At 34.9% G+C, this 20,909-nt stretch overlaps 1 protein-coding gene across 2 annotated transcripts in view; it reads right to left on the bottom strand.

Annotated features, from left to right (window-relative positions):
* Positions 1-20,909, bottom strand: part of NPEPPS (aminopeptidase puromycin sensitive) — a 97,341-nt gene that overhangs the window by 24,576 nt on the left and 51,856 nt on the right. For both annotated transcript variants that reach the window (XM_067717012.1, XM_067717013.1), the window contains 8 exons: positions 16,760-16,837; positions 8,314-8,435; positions 5,608-5,715; positions 4,151-4,351; positions 3,601-3,697; positions 3,455-3,488; positions 2,499-2,613; positions 205-369 (listed from right to left, as the gene is read on the bottom strand). In XM_067717012.1, coding sequence (XP_067573113.1) covers positions 205-369; positions 2,499-2,613; positions 3,455-3,488; positions 3,601-3,697; positions 4,151-4,351; positions 5,608-5,715; positions 8,314-8,435; positions 16,760-16,837 — 920 coding nt within the window. The remainder of the gene's footprint in view (positions 1-204; positions 370-2,498; positions 2,614-3,454; positions 3,489-3,600; positions 3,698-4,150; positions 4,352-5,607; positions 5,716-8,313; positions 8,436-16,759; positions 16,838-20,909) is intronic.

Here is a 20,909-nt window from a genome sequence, read left to right on the forward strand (position 1 = left end):
CTTCTACAAAGATCATAGATGTTTAAAAAGAAACATAATTAGAACTTAGTATTGCTAGAATTTCAAGAATGGAAACATAAACTACAAAAGTAAATGACATCACCCATGCAATTTTCTTTTCAGAGTCCTAAGTATCTCTATAAACAAATTATATATTTTATTGAAAATGAGAGCAAAGGCCAATGAGTGAAAATTATGTCTCACTTCAATAGGATGGCTGTTATCTAAGGCATCAAGCTCCTGGGCACGTGTGTAATCAGCAGAAACAAACTGAGTCCAGATATCATACTCTGGGAAGCAGTGGTCTACACACAGATATTCAATCCATGATGCAAAGCCTTCATTTAACCAAAGATGAGTCCACCATTCCTAAAAACAAAAGATGGAAATATATTAAGAAAACAAGATGCTTGTCACTCCACTAATTTAAAAAACTCATATGTCCCTTCCACTATACTCTAAAGCTCTTAATGAACTGAAATTCATTTCAAAACATTTAGTGAATAACTCACATCCCTGAACAAAAGAAATGCCAAGAAAGGCCAACCTGGTGACACTAGCATTATCACCACTGCTAAGTAACTTTCTGGTACTGAAGGTAGAAAAGGAGGAAGAAGGAGGATGAAAAACACCCTAAATACGGAAAAGGGGAAGAGAGCGCATAAATATAGGCAAGCGCCTACACTGTCATATAAAATTTAGTTTAATAAACAGTTCTCTTAAAAACAACAGAAAGCTTATCAGGACCAAACAAGGAAAACTGGAAACTATTTCCACAATGACAGGGAAAAATCACTGTTGATTGAAAAGTTAAACTTTCTAGATAAACAGAAAAGCAGTACTGCTTATATAAGAATTATGTGAAATTAACAGAAATGTCATGGCAGTAAGTAGTTCAGTAACGAATTAGTGTTTAAACATTTATGAAATATAAAATTCTCATCTGTTAATAAGAATTTAACAGTGGAGTGGATAAAGAATATAATGGGTCACAGACAAAATCAACTTTTTGAAAAAGAAATCAACTTTTTAGAAAGAGATTTCAATCTAATTTTCATTAAAGTTGATTAAATCTCTTATGAAAAGAAAGCAATACTATATGAATTTAGGACAAAGGACTAATGCAATGGTGAAAAACAAAAGGGCATTTTAAAATTCTGAAAAGATCAAATATTTTCAATATCAACTGATAAATGGCTATCTGTCTATATGCTTTGTGCACTTATTTAACTAAAAGCCTCCACTGAGATAAGCTGGTACAAACCTAGTAATTTTCCAACTATCTCTAAGCCTTTGAATTTTGGTTAATGAAACAAGTGACATCTAATAACTAGAAGTTGCTCCAATCCAGTAAAAAGTTGTTTAAAAGCAAAATGAGAATGCACACATTTCCCCTACTAAAATTTATTACTGGAAGTTTAAAAATAAAATCATAAAAAATAAAGTCTGCTCAACACTGAGCAAAAAAAATTGTTTGGCAGCAACAAACTTGCTGCATTAGAAAAGAATGTTCCTGACATACTGAATACAGGTACTAGTATACTTACTTCCACATAAAATTATATTTCAAAAAAATTTTTTTTACCCCTAAGCAAAATTTTAAACATCCAAAGCAAAAAGGAAAGGATTTACTTTCAAGGGCTGACTTTCTTTAGAAACTCTTTCAAATATGTAAGAGTTGCTAAATGTTTTCCTTTCTTGCTTATTTTTGTGACATGTGGACTCAACTAATATCCAAATTGGGCTCTGCTCTTTGGCAGCCTAAAATGCCATCAGGGAATCTGGCTGGCTCCAGAATCTCCAGTTCTTTCTTTGCAGAGGCACTTCTAGTTCACTTATTAAACGCTGGGCTCCCAAGCTCTAACATAGTTGGCTGCTATAGATAGTACTTATTCAGAGTAAGAGGGAAAGGTCAAGACTAGAGGACAGAGATCATTCACTGCAAACATTATAATAAACAAGAACTTCAATAGGACAGTTGGAAATTTTAATATACTTCACAGTTATTGTTTCTTTGCTTTCATTTCTGTCAAATTTCAACTTAAAATTTCAGGCAATGAAGAAAATGACCCTTAAAAACATTTCAACCTAATCAAGGATAGTTTGTCATTTATCAGGTTACTTCACAGCTAGTGAGCTACATAATATATATGACACAAGAAACTACAATTAGTCTGAATCTCACTGCATGGAATCTCTCTACCTAAATGGAATCTCTTCCTTTCACCCAAATTAGTATCATGACTCCCCCCACTTGCAGGCAGTATTTAGAACAGTTTAGGAAGTATTTTCTGTTGAATAAAGATTATCTACATGCTTTTGATCAACAAGAATATTCTGATAAACACTTCAAAGTGGACCTTTTAAAATAAAGTTTTTCAATCAAAAAACTACTTTTTTGGTACAACATTCCAGCCAAACCTGAAATACTATGTAGACAAAAAAAGGTGCAGCAGGAAAAAAATAAATATATTTGAGCACTTAAAAATATTAAATACCATAGTAACAAGATTTCCAAACCATTGATGGGCGAGTTCATGTCCCACAACCAGGGCAACCCACTGGCGTGATGAAGAACAGGAGTTTTTTGGATCAATAAGCAATGCAGTCTCCCTGTGTTTAAAAAAAAAATTTTTTTTTAAGTATTACAACCAAAGCAGGCATGCAGAAGTGGGGGAGGGAGATTCAAACAGTAAATAAGATGGTCAAGTTAGGCTTTAAAGATGTCAAGAAAACATTTCCTCAGAGTACACAGGATAGAAAAAGTTCTGGGAAGATTAAAGACACCACTCCAATAGAATTCATAACAGAAGATCAAAGATGTAACACAAGTTTAATTATCAGTTTGTTTATAGGACAGCTGCCTGAAATTTCAGAAAAACTTTGTCTAAAGGATTAGGGATTATTGTGCTAGACAGAGAGAGAAGACAGTCCTTCCATTAAAAGAAGGGGAGCAGAAAGTGGGGGGAAGATACATTCCACAGTCCTAAAGAGAACACTGAGCAGGCTGTCCAAAACTTAGCTCACTGAAGAAGGCAACTGAAAGTGGAAGACAAAAACTTGTTTACAGACACTGCTTTTAAAATTATACAACCTACATGTTTGTATTGTGGTGACAGACATGCAAAAATTTGGCCAGAAGATATTAAATCAGGGAAAGTTCTTCAAGCTGGATATATAATTATGTAACTACTAGAAGGAAGAGAAGGCACTGAAATGAGAAACTCAGCCAAAAATACATCTACAAATGCTACTAATGCCAGATGCTCACTTTAAAATCTTATACTCCAGAGGGTGTTCATCTGCATTCTTGAAATGTTCAAGGAAGTGGGGGGAGGTAGGAAAATTTATGACAGATCATAAAGCAGAAGCTACTGAACTGTACTTAGGAGTGAAGCTCTCATGAAATCAGTGATTTAAAAAGATAAGGCAGGGTAATACATCATTAACATACCTATAAGTAACAAGGCCCCAGTTCTCCATGGCACCTTCATAAAACAAATATAAACATTTATTGATATTTATATATACTTCTTCTTGAAAAATCATAAAATTCAAAAAAGTTATTACAATTCATCAATAAAATGAAATTTACTTTACCAGCTGCAAAGTCTGCAATAGCAATGAGATCAATTTTAGGTAGAGGATAAGGAACACTGAAGTAGTCCTTATAAAAAGGCAGAGTTTTAGCAGCAACCTATAAAAGTATAGACAAAAGAACCATCTGATAAATCTTACTGTCATTCATATAGAAATCCACAAAGGAATCCTGTTGCAAGCCAAATATCTCAAGTTACTAGAAACCAACCCTGGGGAGCCCCACCTCCAAAGAGTGCTTTAGCCCTAAGCTTTGTATGTCAGCCAAACTTTAATCCATTTATAATTCAGAATGAAAAGTATAATTACGTATTTTCCCACCCACTCTCTGGGTAAATAAATTCTACTCTAATATTTTCTTAATCATTATCTTGTAAAATGTTAATAAAACACCAAAGTTGCTAGTTCCCAGATTCTATTAAAAGTAAAACCAAAGTAGTACATGAAATTTCAGATTAAATTATAAATAATTGTACTAATAATTGATCAGAAATGTAAATTCCCCAACCTGGAGTTATGGACTGTTGGAACAATCCTCTTCAAGTACATTTACCTCTAACGCAAATTTTCCTTGCTCTGCTTTGCCAACAGGGGTGTAAACACGGACACACACACCATCTTTTGACCTTGTTTCTACAAAGTCATATTCACCCACAACAAATGCCACCAGATATGTAGACATGACAGGTGTGCGAGCAAACTTCACTTCCACTACATTTTCATCATCAGGATATGGTTTCCGATCAATTACATTCTTTAAAAAAAAAAAAGGAAAATTTAACAGATTTACATTAAATACCTTAGAGCAAACACTAGCCAAAAACTCTAGGCTTTGGGGCCTTTTCTTCCCCCTTTCCAGCACTGCTTACTTCTCTATCCTAATTCATCCAGTGCTATTATGCTGTCAAGATCTTTCCTATTAAGAAGGAAAGTCACCTGATAAAGCATTCACACTAAGAAACTGGAGCCTAAAGTGTTAAAACTTCCAAGGATTTGTAAGAAAAAAGAAGCAACTTTTCTTGAATACCTATTAATATGCCAGATACTGGGATGTTTTAAGACCTCAATACTTTTCAAGTGAATGAAGGATAGGAGACAACAAATATTAATGAAAATAAAATGTAATTGTGTAATCAGACATTTCAAAGGGTACAGATTTCTAGATTTAGAGCATTCTCTGTACAAAGGCTGGCTCTAAACAAATTAGTCACAAAATCTCCACTTTACCTTTGGAGTCCCCTAATTTCCCTTTGGTGTTCTCCCTCTTTTTCCTATTCAGGCTCTCAGTTTCCTCAAGGTCTCTCTATTCTTTCTTCCAAGTAAGACTTATTCAAGAATTGATCCGATAAATTCATTCATACTAAATTGTAAATGAACATTTCAGTGTAATATATTAGCTTCCTCTCTGAGAATATTTGAGAAGAGAATCTATGGAATTCTCTCCACCAATAAAGGAGGCAAAAGCCAGTTATTTTCAGGTGCAGCAGGCATTTCCAAGTTCCCTAGACTCCTATTATAAGCTACAAGCTACTCTATGTCTTAAGTAAGGCAGTCTCAGACAATACACGTCAAGTAGTGAATGCTTACTCTATCATGAATGAGGATCAACGACATCAGTGAAGGGAGCATATTCCAAGAATACAATCAGCCAAAAACCTAAATACACTTCATTATGTGGCTATATCTTTTGGCATTTAATAAGAATATCAGATTTTTTTTCTTTCAGGTAATATTTATTAAATTCATTTCTTATTTAGATTTCCAAATTGAAGGAATTAGATGATCTTGTTAATACAGTTTATAAAGAATTTCTTCCAGGAGGGGGGAAACTCCCCAAATAAGGCAATAAAGAAAAAGAAGGCTTTTCAGAAATTAAGAAAACTAACATTTGTGTTCCAATTATGTGTCAAGCACTGTGCTGGGTGGTTTCATGCTATCCCATCTAATCAGCAAACTAAATCTGCTAAACGCTTATTCAAAATATGAACATACTCACAAACACAAACGTACCATGTTTGATAAAGCTACTCTGTCTTTAGGAACAACCAATGAGATATCAAAAGTTGCTTTGATGGCAGGCTCATCCCAGCAAGGAAAAGCTCTCCGGGCATCAGTAGCCTTAAGAAAAGAATATGAAATATAAAATATCACAGAATTAACCTACCAGACTATTTCATGAAATAACAGACATTTCTTTCTTTCTATCATTTGTTCATTCACTTTTTCAAATATTTATTTTCTACTCAGTGCCAGGCAACAAGCTAGGCACTGACTACAAAGAAAACACAAGGTTTACTATCATTGCCACATCAGCAATTATCCAGGAACTAGGTCTGCTATAGAGCTTAACAATTTATAGTATTAGAATAACTGACAATTATACTTTTGTTTTTATTAAAACATTTCAATATTTCAAATTAAAGGCAAATGGCTTTATCTATAATGTCAACACAACACAGAGCACAGGAAGGTTAACAGTATACTACTGTAAGGATTCAACGATGGGAAAATATGACTGGTTGCCTCTCTGGCTTTGATTTCAAAATAAAAATAAAAATATCTCCAGAATTTTTGATGTGCTTTGTTCTTTATCTGGAATGGTAGCAACAGGAATAAAGACAGATGCTGTATCAGTTCCAAACAGGTCATTTGTTTAATGGCACTTCCATATACAACACATAACACTGTCACCATTTGACCTACCTTTTGAAAGAGATCTCATTCTTTCTTTAAAAATAAAAAAGAGCAAACTTGTTAAAGCAAAATAAGATTAGTGGTGCAGTAGAATACCAGTTATAAAAGAAAAAATCTTTAATAAAATAGAAATAGAACCATCGACAAGATTCTGTATCTTAAAAAGAAGTAACGAAATATGCAGAGGAAGCACATACTTCTGAAAAAGGATTTCTCCAAGGAAAAACATTAGATGGCTGATTGTACTCTCAAAGAAACTAAATAAATTATGAATTCTACTAAAGAATAAATAAGACTAAAGATGTTTAAAAAAAGAATAAATAAGACATTTGGAACAGTAAGTAGAGTGTAAAGAAAGAAATGCACAGAAAAATTCAAATTAGGAGCAACAGCAGTAAATAAATGTATTTATATTAGAGGAAATCAAATGAATGACATAGATAGTAAGATTTAAGTTTCCAAAATATCCAAAGGACAAAGTGATAAAAGCAATCTAAGGTACATTTGGGGGATAGACACTAGAGCTAAAGTTATTATTAAATGATGTTCCTGAAGAAGAGATCAGAACAGAAACCATGATGAAGACGCAATAGAAGAAGATACTGCTACACTGAAGAAAGCTCTGAATATGAACATCAATAGGGTTCACCAATTATTAAAAGTTAATGAAAAGTGAACACCTGGTGAAATTTTTTAATTTTTACGTACAAAGAAATAATTTAACAAGCAATCAGGAAGAAAATAAAACAAAATTTTAAAATGTGTTACCCTACAAAGGGAGAAGAAACATTCTAGTCTGACTCCTCCCCCTCAACAAAATGAGACGTGAAAGACTTTAGAACAATATTTATGCACCTTTGAAAGAGAAAAATTGTAAGCCAGTTGTACCACTCTTATCACTGAAGAAGTTGGGCTTATTACTCACTGTAGCAAGGGAAAACTCACATCAAAAGAAACCATGGGGTATCTCAGTAAGAGTCTAAGAAAGAAACAATTATGTGATTTTGGATTTGGCTGAATGATTTGGAGGAGGATTTAAGAAGAAAGGATTCATTCTAAGTTGGGTGCTGTCAGAAAGTGGAGGCAATTTTATGAGTGGGTGTCTCAATAACTGTTATTTACCTATGGAGAGGGCAGACTACATCAAGCCTAAAACTGCAAATGGTAAAGAAGCAGCAGTCACTCATTTTAACCAAGAGAGAGAGTTGTCTTTTGTGATTAACAAAGTGAACTTGTTTTTGTCTATGCTTGGATGAAATTATGAAGTGCCCTTGTTTTGTCTCACTTTATCATGGTCTCGGAGTGACCTTGTCTGAGGTTGGCATTCTATGATACTGTTTATGTCCAACAGGAAAACAACTTGGACTAGCTTTCAGTGCTAGGACAACTTCTGGATGTCAGGGGCTGCTTTTTTTCTTTCCCCCCCCAACAAATCTCTTACATGCTCAGTAAAACTGGTCATGTATAAAGGCAAATGAAAGATTTTCAGATATGCAAAGACTCAGGAAGTATACCACCCACATACCCTCTCTTAAAAAAAAATCATTTGGAGACACACTCCAGCCAACCATTCCAGGATGAAGAAGTGCTCAAAAGGGCTAGAGATAAGCATTGGAATCACACTCACACTCATACACACACACATACAGGTAACAAAATTATATTTAAATTGATAGGTCTATATCTATATATATCCATATATAACTATATATACAGACATACAGGTAACAAAATTTCAATACCTGGATTCCTTTTATACTTTGTACCTCTTTTTGTACCTGTGGCTTTTCCTACTAAATTAATAATGGTACTGTTATAAATAAAATCATTCCCCAGCCCACATCCCTAATTCTCTCTCTTGTATAAGAGAGATAACTGGCTGAGTATAAAATAAAAATTCCAAAATCAATAATACAATTATGGCAAAAGGCACCTAAGCCTCAAATAATCACGCAAATAATAGAATTAGACCTTTGTCAGAATGTCTAATTTAAGGTCATAATATATTAAAGAATACCATACCTCAAACTGTGTGACAGCAGCATAGCGCACCTCTCCAGAAGGGGTAGTATATTTACTTCTATAGAAACCTTTCATTTTATCATTCAGCTCTCCAACAAAATCTATCTTTAAAGTTCCTGTACCTGTGATTGAAGATAAATGAAAACATTTTCATGGAGATATTAAGTACAAGTTATCAAAAGTATGTCCCTAAAACACTAATTCAGCTGGCTATTGACAATGTTCAAATCATTCCTTCCTTTCTCAAATACTCCTCCTGGCAATGGAGAGAATACAGTATTTACTAAAGTAAATGGCAGACTAATCTCATGTTTAGGGTGACTGCTTAGAAAGTTCTTTAATTTTACTAACTTAGTCTCAAATTACCAATACATGAAGATAAAAGCAGGAAAAGAAATGAACATTTATTATTAAATGTATGACAAGCTATTGTGCATTGGTGCTTTAAAAATATTTAGTTGGGTAGGTATTGTCTCCATTTTTTCAGATGAAGAAACTGAGCCTGAAAAGTTAAATAACTTGTCCAAGGTCACACCATTAGTAAGTAGCAAGAATAAGATTAAAAAGTTAGGTCTGTTTAATCCAAAGTTCATGCTCTCTGCCAATTATACCATGTAAATTGGTCCTTTTAGATGACTTCATGCCAATTATTCTATTATTAAGACAAGACACAGATGTTCAATCCAAATGGAACACTGATTCCATACATTTGTAAGGAACTATAGAGAAGACCAATGATTTGATCAGCAACAGGGCATAAAACAAACTTTTACAGTTACCTCAGTCATTTGAAATCTAATAATATTAAAGAAATAAATTTTAATCAATAATTATTAAATGCAAATAAAAATGAAACCTGAATACATATACCATTGTTATATAAGAGCAAAATCAATTTAGACAAAATGGGAGTTTCTGTTTTGTTTTTTACCGAAGTGTATTTGATTTACAATGTTGTGGCAACCTCTGCTGTACAGCAAAGTGACTCAGTTATACACAGAGACGTTCTTTTTTTTATATAAAATGTGAGTTTTGGACTTCCCTGGTGGTGCAGTGGTTAAGAATCTGCCTGCCAATGCAGGGTACACGGGTTTGAGCCCTGGTCCAGGAAGATCCCACATGCCACGGAGCAACTAAGCCTATGCGCCACAACTACTGAGCCTGCAAGCTACAACTACTGAGCCCATGCGCCTAAGAGCCCATGCTCTGCAACAAGAGAAGCCACCGCAATGAGAAGCCCATGCACCGTAACAAAAAGTAGCCCCCGCTCACCACAACTAGAGAAAGCCCGCACACAGCAATGAAGACCCAACACAGCCAAAAATAAAATAAATTAATTTAAAAAAAGAGAGAGAGAGAAGAAAATGTGAGTTTTTATGAGTATATATACAGCTGACCCTTGAATAATGCAGAGGTTAATCCACCTATAACTTATACAGGGCCCTCCATATCCACAGTTCCTCCACATCTCCTAATTCAACCATCCTTGGACTATGTGGTACAGTATTTACTACTGAAAAATATCTGAGTATAAGCGGACCCATGCAGCTCAAACCTGTGTTGTTCAAGCATCAACTATGCTCTCTTTCGCTAACAGAAAAAAATTATCACCATTATCTAGTAGTCGTCTACTAAATTCAGATGCATGACAAAACAATAATCCCATGCTACATTTTACAAATCCAGTCACAAAAAAAACCCCCCAAAATGTTGACTTTGTAATAGATCCCTTTAAAGTGCCTATTTATAAAAGAATCTAGAGCATGGGAATCTAACAAGTCAGATACAGTATGACTATAAAGTAATTAGCCACTTATATTAAAACTTTTATATCCTAATGTTTCAAACTGTCATTTTGGAATGCTGTAGAGCAATGACACTGACATTGTTCAAAATGTTCTTACTCTCTCTCTGACATATCCTTTTGGATGTTCTCAAAGTCATGTCTTCACCTTCCAAAACTGAACTTGCTTTTTGGAAAGGTCCAAGTCATGAAGAGTTCAAGTCTACAGAATATGTGAATGACAAATTGCAATCTATTTCTAGACAAAACACTAATTGTGTCTATGAAATAATTAAACTGATTTTCTTATGTGCCTCAAACTGGCTCTGAAAATAATTTCAAGTGAAAATTTCAGAACTTTGCAGCAAAGTCACCACTAAAGAAAGTGCCACATTCTTAAATTAATCGTGCTGGGAACATAAAACAAAACAACTCAGTTGAAGGTCCAATGAATAGACATTTGTGATAGTTTTTTTTTAAAACCAGACATTCTGTCTGAAGGGGTCAATAAATGCTTTTTTCTTTATATTTATTTATTTTATTTATTATTTATTTTGGCTGTGCCAGGTCTTAGTTGCGGCATGCAAACTCTCAGTTGCAGCATGCTTGTGGGATCTAGTTCCCCGGCCAGGAATCAAACCCAGACCCCCTGCATTGGGAGCACAGAGTCTTACCCACTGGACCACCAAGGAAGTCCCAATACTTTTTACTTTTAAAGAGAATGATAGATTACTGGGACAGGAAATAAGAATACAGTAAAAGAATCTGAAAGAATTCTAAATGATTGATACTGAAGAGTTTAGCTATAAATAATAAAAAATTTCTCTCTATTTTCATTAGGAATTCACTGATTTTTTTAAAATATTTATTTATTTTCTTTATTTTTTTGGCTACATCAGGTCTTCGCTGTGGCGCTCGGGCTTCTCTCCAGTTGCTGCATGTGGGCTTCTCTCTAGTTGTGGTGCGCAGGCTCCAGAGCATGTGGGCTCTGTAGTTTGTGGCATACAGGCTCTCTCATTGAGGTGCGCGGGCTCAGTAGTTGTGATGAGCGGGCCTAGTTGCCCCACGGCATGTGGGATCTTAGTTCCCTGACCAGGGATCGAACCTGCGAACCCTGCATTGGAAGGCAGATTCTTTACCACTGGACCACCGGGGAAGTCCCTCACTGATTTTTTTTTTTTAAAAAGCAGATGTGTTCACATTAATAAAGTTTACAAGGAATATCTATTAGATTACAAAAACCCCTTTAAAGATAACTATTTGATGGAACTTTATGTTACAATTCCATAAATGGAATTGGCCAGTCTGTTTTCCCTAAGTCAGCTGTTAAGATGTCTTTTATATAACTCATATTCCACAGTAAATCTACTTCTGACTTTTCTTATTTGGAATAAAAGTGGATTTAAAACTCAAAACTAAATAAGAAAGGCTGCTTACACTTTTAATTGGTTTTAAATCTCCAAGGTCATCATACTATATAGCAAGATACTGACAGTGACCACTTCCAAAAAGTGGCATACTAAACAAAATATAAATTATTGGGAATTCAAACAAAACACAAGTTTAAGTTTTTTTAATATATTAATATTTTAGTGTCACATTATACAATACTAATTACAAAGTATCTGCTATTGATATAGTAGAATTTTAGGGCAAGAACAGGAGGGAAAAGGACTTCACGATAAATTTCATTTATGAAATTTATACCATATTGAAAAACCAATTGCCAGAAAGTCTGATTTTATACCTATTTTCACACATAATTGACACTGCTTCCTCAAATTAGATACCTTATTTGAATATCCAATGTATGCAATATTTATCTGCTTGGGGTACTAAGCCTCTTAAAATATACAATAAGCTCATTTATTAATTAAACAACTGAAAAATTGGGACCTCCTCCAAAAACCTTATTTGTTTATTAAAGCTTAGGAGAGTATAATAATTGTTGTAAAACCTGAGGTAATAAAATTACTAAAAATTAAATTATTAAAAATTTAATAAGCCTACCAAACACTATGAAATTTGAGACAGATTACTTTATATAAAGAGAAAATAAAGGTCTCTGCCTTTCTGTCACCATTTCTTATGATCCTGTTTTCCACTCTTCAAAATGTTAACATCTTCTAGTGTTTCTCCAAATGAACGTCACTCTACAGGATCCTTAACCACCGATTCTGAGGCTGTTAGGCCTTACAATGATCATGGTAAGTTAACCACTATTCTAGAATGGTGCTAATTTCAGAAAAGAAGATATTTTACTTAGCTATATAATATTCGGCATGACTGTTAAGTTTGAAGAGGCTAAACACAAAGGTTACTAATATCCTCCTGATATATGTTCAATATTTACTCCATTACCAGAAGAGAGACCACTTAAAATTTGAAAAAATAAGGACTTTATTCTTAAAGCAAAGAATGACTGGGTAACTTTGACCCAGAGAATCTTGGGAAAATGTGAAAGGCAGTGATTTTTGAACAGATATTTATAGATATTCAATAATTTAATATAGTCACATCTGCAAATAATTTTTTAATTCTAATATTCATATCAATTACTTATGTATATTGTTATATTAGCTAAAAATCTCCAAAACTCTGTCAAATGATAGTATACTAATGGTCATAACCTTCACTGACTTGTTCCTGCTTTTATTAGAATTGACTTAATTTACCATGTCTACTGTAAACAGTCCTTATCAAGAATGATGCAGCTCTTATATACTGATAATAAATGAACTCATATATATAAGGGGAAAAGAAGGGTACAGAATATGTATGACATGCTAACTTCTGTGTTCTTAAGTGGTACATACATAAATGCTTATAAAAGCACGGAACAGTTTTGAAAGGATACATAGGAAACTGATCACTTCTGAGAAGTGGAGCTGAGAGAGGAAGACGGACAGAATGACAAATTATCACTATATATCATTTGAATTTCAAACCATGCCCATGTATTATATTTTTTAATATTTAATTTAAAAAATAAAAAGAGCATAATGTGGTGGTTAGAAGTGCAAAGTTTTTAGTTAAACTGCTGGTGTTCAAATTCAGACTCCGCCTGAGTTTATTTAACTTAAATAACTTGCCCAAGGTCAATAGCTAGTAAGTCATTTTTATTTCATTAATTTCTGCTCTTAAATCTTTATCTCTTCTACTTTCTTCAAGCTACCTATTCTTTTTGTCTAATTTTGATGTTGATGCTTACTTAGCTAATTAATTTTCAGTCTTCCTTCTTAGCTAAATATACTCTCTGAGAATGTTTTACCTGCGTCCCACATGCTTTGTAAGTAGTAATTTCATTATTCAGTTCTAAATATTTTCTAATTTCCCTAACAAATATTCTTTGACTCATTAATTTTCAGAGGTATCATTTTTCCAAAGAAGGAATTTTTTTGTGTCTCTTTTGCAACTAACTTTTTTATCTTTTCACAGTGTGAACATAGAATATAGTCTGTAATGATACAGATTTTAAATTTTTTTTAAAGTTCATGTTACTTCTATCAAAATAATATTTCATAGTTTAAAACCTCATATAGTTCTACAGGCTTACATATATAAGCTGCAGGCACCTGCCCAATGCCACTTACTCCCTACACTTGCCTCAGTAGCAACTCTGTGATTTCTAAATACCTTGCTTATTTAGCTATTTTTTCATTTTACAATTTTACACACTCTTTTCTTCTTACTATAAAAAGTGAAGCGGGGCTTCCCTGGTGGCGCAGTGGCTACAAATCCGCCTGCCAATGCAAGGGACACGGGTTCGAGCCCTGGTCCGGGAGGATCCCACATGCTGCAGAGCAACTAAGTCCGTGCACCACAACTACTGAGCCTGAACTCTAGAGCCCACGAGCCACAACTACTGAAGCCCACACATCTAGAGCCCATGCTCCGCAACAAGGGAAGCCACCGCAATGAGAAGCCCGCACACCGCAACGAAGAGTAGTCCTCGCAAAAAAAAAAAAAAAAAAAAAAGAGTAGCCCTTGCTCGCCGCAACTAGAGAAAGCCTGCGTGCAGCAACGAAGACCCAACGCAGCCAAAAATAAAATAAATAATAAAAATAAATACATTAAAAAAAAACAGTAAAAAGTGAAGTGTAGCTAAACTACTTCTCCACTCCTACATCTTTTACAAAGAATTAAATTTTCTGTAACCTTCCAAATCTGAAAATATTTTATTCTCTTTAACTTCACAGTTGGGCTAAGCACAGAATTCTAGATTGAAAATCAGATTCACTCATAATTTTGAAGGAACGGCCATACTAGAGTCTAGTTTCCACTGTTCCTGATGGTAAAATCTACTGCTATTCTGATTCCTGAAATTTGAAGGCAATCTGTCAGTCTTCCTTCCTTCCTCCCAAGTCCCTCACCTCGGGTAGAAACTCTTTGAGAGTCTCACTTTACCCCTGAAAGTTCTAAAATTTCCTCTGATGTGAGACTTTTTACATTTGAGTCAGTCCCTCTCAGTAGTGTATTTTTTTCAAACCTAAGGCTCATGCCCCATCCGTTCAGAGAAATGTTCATGTTTTGTGTCTTTCATCATTTCCCCTTACCATCTTCTCTGTCCTCTCTTTCACTAGATGGAAGTCCAGTCCTGCTAGATTGGTCTTCCAATTTTCCTAATTGGAAGATGCCTCTATTTCATCTTCTACAACTTATTTTGGTTTTTTACTTCTAATGTATTATAATTTCCAAAAGTTTTCTTACTCTATTCCATACTGTCCTTATTTAATGAATGTAATATTAATAATACTTCTAAGGATATTAATCTGTTTGGGTTTTTTGAGGCTTTCTTTTCATTTGTCTTTGTTTCTTCCAAGTTCCTATATTTCTATTATACTTATTGTTTTGCTTTTTGCTTTATGTTTCATATTAGAAGTTTTATCAAATGTCTGGTAATTGTTGTGACTTTGCGCTTGGCCATGCTATTTGCTTTGGCCAATGAAATGTGAATGGACATCACCATCCACGCAGAAGCTTTAAATGTGTCTTTGTGGTTTGGCTCTGTCCCCATCTCTGAGCTTCTGCCTTCTGCCATGTAAGAGAACAGCATGCTGCAGATAGTAGCTACTCACTACAGAGCCTAGAATGAGCAGACTTGTGAGCTTAGTGGTGCTCAGTAAAGTTGGCAATATGGCTGCAGATGATCAGCAGTCCTCAGGGCCATGTGTAAACAAGAAATATTTGTTGCAAGCCACTGACATTTGTGATCCCATCTGTGGGTTAAAAGGTACATACACACTTATGGAATATTTCTAGAAAGAAATAGAATATTTCTGGAAGGATTAGTAGACAATGGAAGTAGAAGGGGTCAGAGAGAGGGAATCTCAATTTTCAGGTTATATTCTTCAGTATCTTTTAATACATGTTCATGGCAAGCATTTGTTTTTATAATAATTTCACACAAAAATAATCTTAGAAAAAGACAAAATGAAAGGTCTTTAAGAGTATCAAAATAAAAGACAAAATTTCTCCAATTTAAAATTTTTCTTAAAATACTTTTATATTAAGGGAATATATTCTCAATATAAAAATTATGGAAACCAGAGAAAGGTATGAATAAGAAGAAAAATCGTCAATTATGTCAACAACCAGACATATAATTTCATTTGTACCATTTTAGAGATCTGATTCATCACCTTGTATATGTAATTTTGTATTCTGCTTTTCAATTTTACATTATAATAAGTACTTTAGAGTGTTAAGAATTCACAAACCTCACTTTTAATTGCTATATATATTCCACCATACATGTATGTCATAATTAGCTTAATTATTCCCTTAGTGTTGGACAAATGTATTAATTCTAATTTTTTACTACCTTAGGTAACGTCTCAATAGACATTTCTAGGCATAAAGTGTCTCCTGTATTTATGATTTTTCTTTAGGATATATTCCTATTACCAGAATTGCTGGGTCAAAGACATGAACATGTTTAGGCTCTTAATACATACTGCCAGACCGCTTTCCAAATAAATTACATGGATTTACATTCTTACCAGTCATATGAGGCAGTCACATCATTGAGAATCGTTTTTTTACTTCAGCTTATATGACAGGCAAAAACTGACATATCAGTAGCTGTTGTTTTAATATTGCTCATTACTAGGAGGGCAAATATCTTTTCACGTTTATTATTTATTTGCATTTTCTTGCATACAAATTATCTGTGGCTTTTCATTTGCTCACTACTCGAAGTCTTAGTGCTTTACCAATTGATTTGTATATGATTTCTTCCATTATATTAAGCTCAGAACATCTAGTTTCTTTGTGCTTTTATATAGAACATATAGTAACATACCAACGAATCTTTTCATCCATGCCCTCACTAGCATAATAGCTCCCTAATCTCTGGTTGTATCTCAGAATCATCTGTGGGACATTCATCTCAGAGATTTGGATTCAATTAGTAGAAGATGGAGCTAGGTAGATATATTTTTTAAAAACCGAAAAGGTGAAAACAATGCATTATGTTCTATGTTTTTTTATTTTTTCTGGTGGCCCAAAAGTTGAAGTGCACCTGACTCTGTCTAAAGCTCTGTCTTAATACTTAATCTCCTTAAAACAATGAGTTAAAAAAAAAAAAGGGCATATGATAAATTTTTCTGGAAGAAGATGTCACTATTCATAACAGGATTTTACAAAAGCCATTTCTCCTACCTGGTTGGAGAGTACTAGGAAAAGACAAGGTGACTTTTTCATCTTCATTCTGATAGTTAAATCCTGTAGCATGTATTTCTGGAATGGAAAAAAAAAATTACTTCACAAATCTGACTGGACTGATAAGATCAAATCCAGATGGCAGCAATGAACATTTTTAAGAGCAAAATCTCTACTAAAACTAAATATTCTTAATTTAATAAATTAAGTTTCTATTAACAAGAGTATCATTTCAAAGTAACCTATTTTAGGCTATGTAACCTAAGTTAAATATGCTCCTTAGAAACAATTACACATCCTATATTAATTCACAAAACTTTTATGATATAAGGGAAATAGGGCTGCTATAAATATGAAAAGGTTTTCTACCAGATTCCCAGACACGCTTCATTCTCATCTTTGTGTGACTATGATACTGCTTTATACGTTGCAGTCTTACTCATGAACATCTGAAATACTGAGCAGATTGTTAAGATTTCAGTGTTAAAGATACATCAGTAAAAGTTCTGTCCGCCACCCAAACATAGGTAACAATTCCAACAAGATATAAATCATATTTCCAGTGAAATTCTTTGTTACATTTTACAGAAATAAGGAAGGTGAAAACAGGTGTGTGGATTAAATTTAGACTTTGATTTATTCCCTACCAGGAGTGAGAAGAGTCTGCTTATTTAACTGATACTTCAGAATGCTTAGTTGACACTTTAGGAAAAGAGCTAAGTAGATCAACTCCCAACCACATCATATCCCCATTCCGAAAGAAAAACTGCCCAAAGAGGCAGCCTTAATAAGCACTTGAAAAGATGTTCAACATCTTTAACCATCAGGGAAATGCAAATCAAAACCACAATGGGAAAAAAAAAAAAAACCCCACAATGAGATACCACTTAACACCTACTAGGATGACTATAACCAAAAAGATAGACAATAATAAGGTTTAAGGGAGGATGTAGAGAATTTGGAACCCTCATACATTGCTGATAGGAATGTAAAAATGTTTCCAAATGCTATGGGATGGACTTCCCTGGTGGCACAGTGGTTAAGAATCCACCTGTCAATGCAGGGGACACGGGGTTTGATCCCTGGTCCGGGAAGATCCCACGTGCCACGGAGCAACTAAGCCCGTGAGCCACAACTACGGAGCCCGCGGGCCTAGAGCCCGTGGTGCTCCACAACAAGAGAAGCCACAGCAAGGAGAAGTCCGCACACTGCAATGAAGAGTAGTTCCCACTCGCTGCAACTAGAGAAAGCCCAAGTGCAGCGACAAAGACCCTGTGCAGCCAAAAAAACAAACAAAAACAAATGCTATGGGAAACAGTCTGGCAGTTCCTCAAAAGATTAAATACAGAGTTACCATATAACCCAGAAATCCCACTCTTAGGTATATATCCAAGAGAAATGAATACATATGTCCATACAAAAATTTATACACAAATGAGATCTTAGTAGCCAAAAAGTAGGAACAACCCAAATGTCCAACAATTGATGGACAGAAAAAACGTGATATACAATGGAATATTATGCTACAACAAAAAGAAACGAAGCGCTGATATATGCTACAAAATGGATATGCCTTGAAAATATTATGCTGAGTGAAAGAAACCAGACACAAAAGGCCACATGTTTATATGAAATGTCCAGATTAGGCAAATCCATAGAGACAGAAAGTAGACTAGCCGTTGCCTAGGGCTGGAAGGTCATGCAGAAATGGGAAGTGACTGCTCATGGGTACTTTCTTTTTGCGATGATGAAAATGTTCTAAGGGACTACCCTGGTGGTCCAGTGGTTGAGAATCCACCTTCCAATGCAGGGACGCAGGTTCAATCCCTGGTCGGGAACTAAGATCCCACATGCCGCGGGGCAACTAAGCCCGCGCACTGAAACCGCTGAGCCAGTGCACCTCAACTAGAGAGCCTGCATGCCGCAAAATACAGAGTCCACGCACCACAACTACAGAGCACATGCACTCTGGAGCCTGCACACCACAGCTAGAGAGAAGCCCCCGTGCCACAACTAGAGAGAAGCTCGCATGCCGCAACGAAGAGCCCACATGCCGCAATTAAGACCCGACGCAGCCAAATAAATAAATAAATTTTTTTTTAAAAAAAAGGGGAAGAAAATGCTCTAATTGATTCTGACGATGATTGCACAACTCTGTGAATATATTAAAAACCACTGAATTGAACTGTATGGTGTGTGAATTATATCTCAATAAGCTATTATTAAAAGAGAGGTAGCCTTACCAGCCACAGGTTTAAGTTTGATATGGGTAACAGTGATTCAAATTTAGTAACATTCTATGAACCAGGCAAGATGCCCACAATTCACTTTTTTTTTTCAAATGAGTCAGCCAAAGATTAAATTTCCAATGTTTCTTTTTTTTTTAAATATTTATTTATTTATTTAGGTTGCGCTGGGTCTTAGTTGCGGCACGCAGGATCTTTTAGTTAAGGCGTGCGGAATCTTAGTTGCCGCGTACGGAATTCTTAGTTGCGGCATGCAGATTCTTAGTTGTGGCATGTGGACTTCTTAGTTGCAGCATGCAAACTTTTAGTTGCAGCATGCAGACTCTTAGTTGTGGCATGCATGCGGGATCTAGTTCCCTGACCAGGGATCAAACCCGGGGCCCCTGCACTGAGAGCATGGAGTCTTACGCACTGGACCACAAGGGAAATCCCTCCAATGTTTCTAATACGATGGTTCAAACATGTCTTTATAAAGCCAAAATCTTTACAAAACCAATAAGAAACTATAATTTCAGTTTTTAAAAGAACTTTAATCAATTATTCCTCATTTTACAGATGAAGAAAATGAGGCATATAAAGTTAATGATTCACCTAAGGTCACAGAGTTGGACTAGAACTCAGTTCTCTTCCTATTCCTGTTGCCAAAATTCTTTCTGCTATCATAAGCTAGCTCCTAAATTTGAACAGAAACTCAAGACTTGGTATATATATACAATATTAATGAAATCTCTACTGAAACAATGACTTTTGCTGGCAAAAATCTGAGATTTGCTCTAACTTGATTCCCAAGAATAGAATCTTACTTTGCCTATAGGGAAGCTAAGAAGCACTTCAAGGCTTAAGAATGTACCTTTCTAACTAATATATGAAGTAGGATTATGATACCTCTGAGGTACTATGATCAAAGACCATCTCCATAAAAGTTTACTAAAGCTAACTTGTTTTTATAGATGCACAAAAAAGCTTCAAAATGGTAAGAAATGAAGCTAGAAAAACAAAAGAATAGCAGTTTTTAAATTGAAATAATCAAGCACTGTCTATTGTTAGGTTACATTCTACAAAATATGCTTCCAAATGTACATATCAACTATACATGTGTACCAAAAAAGGAGTAAAATTCTCTTAGTAAAAAGGGAGTAGCCATATATTTGAATTCTTTAAATGTCTACTGTATTATGGGATACTCTTCCAATTACTTTATATTGGACAACATACTACTTGGCAAATGTACATTAGAGTTTGAAATAACCTCAGTCAGTTGTAGTTTTGTATATTTTGCATATGGCACCACCATTTATCCAGTGGCTCAAGTCAAAAATACGAAATGATCCTAACTGCCTCCCCTCCATGTCTGTCTGTCTCTTATATCATACATCCAACAAGCAAATTCAACACCCTTAATCCCAGACTTTTCAGTGTCTCCACCACTACAGCCCAGTCCAGAGTACCATTATTTTCTCTCCTCGACCACTACAATAGCCTCTTAACATTGCTGACCAGGGGATTTTTGCAGAAACTGTGGCCGACAATTTGTTACATAAGGGAATATTGAAACACCCAAGTTTGAGTAAATACCAACAACTTTTTTTGCACGTAATGTACTTATTTGAAACTTTGTACATGTCTTACTAAAGCATTCTAATATTTTGTTAGAGTGTGATATGCAGTACAGCAGGCACCTCTGTGCAGGGGAACAGAACATCTGTCACAAATATACCGTGTTTCACTACGCTTTCCCCTAAGAGCACACTACGCTTTCTGGCAGCATTTTTTTTTTAGTCCTGTGTATATTATTTCCTCTAGCATATACTCTTTTATTTTACCTGAGAGTCGACAAGGTGGATCTTTGCGAAACACCACAAGAAGGACCAGGTTCGGGACTACCACTACACTTACCAGAATGT

This window comes from Pseudorca crassidens, chromosome 19, assembly GCF_039906515.1.
Source record: "Pseudorca crassidens isolate mPseCra1 chromosome 19, mPseCra1.hap1, whole genome shotgun sequence".
NCBI lineage: Eukaryota > Metazoa > Chordata > Mammalia > Artiodactyla > Delphinidae > Pseudorca > Pseudorca crassidens.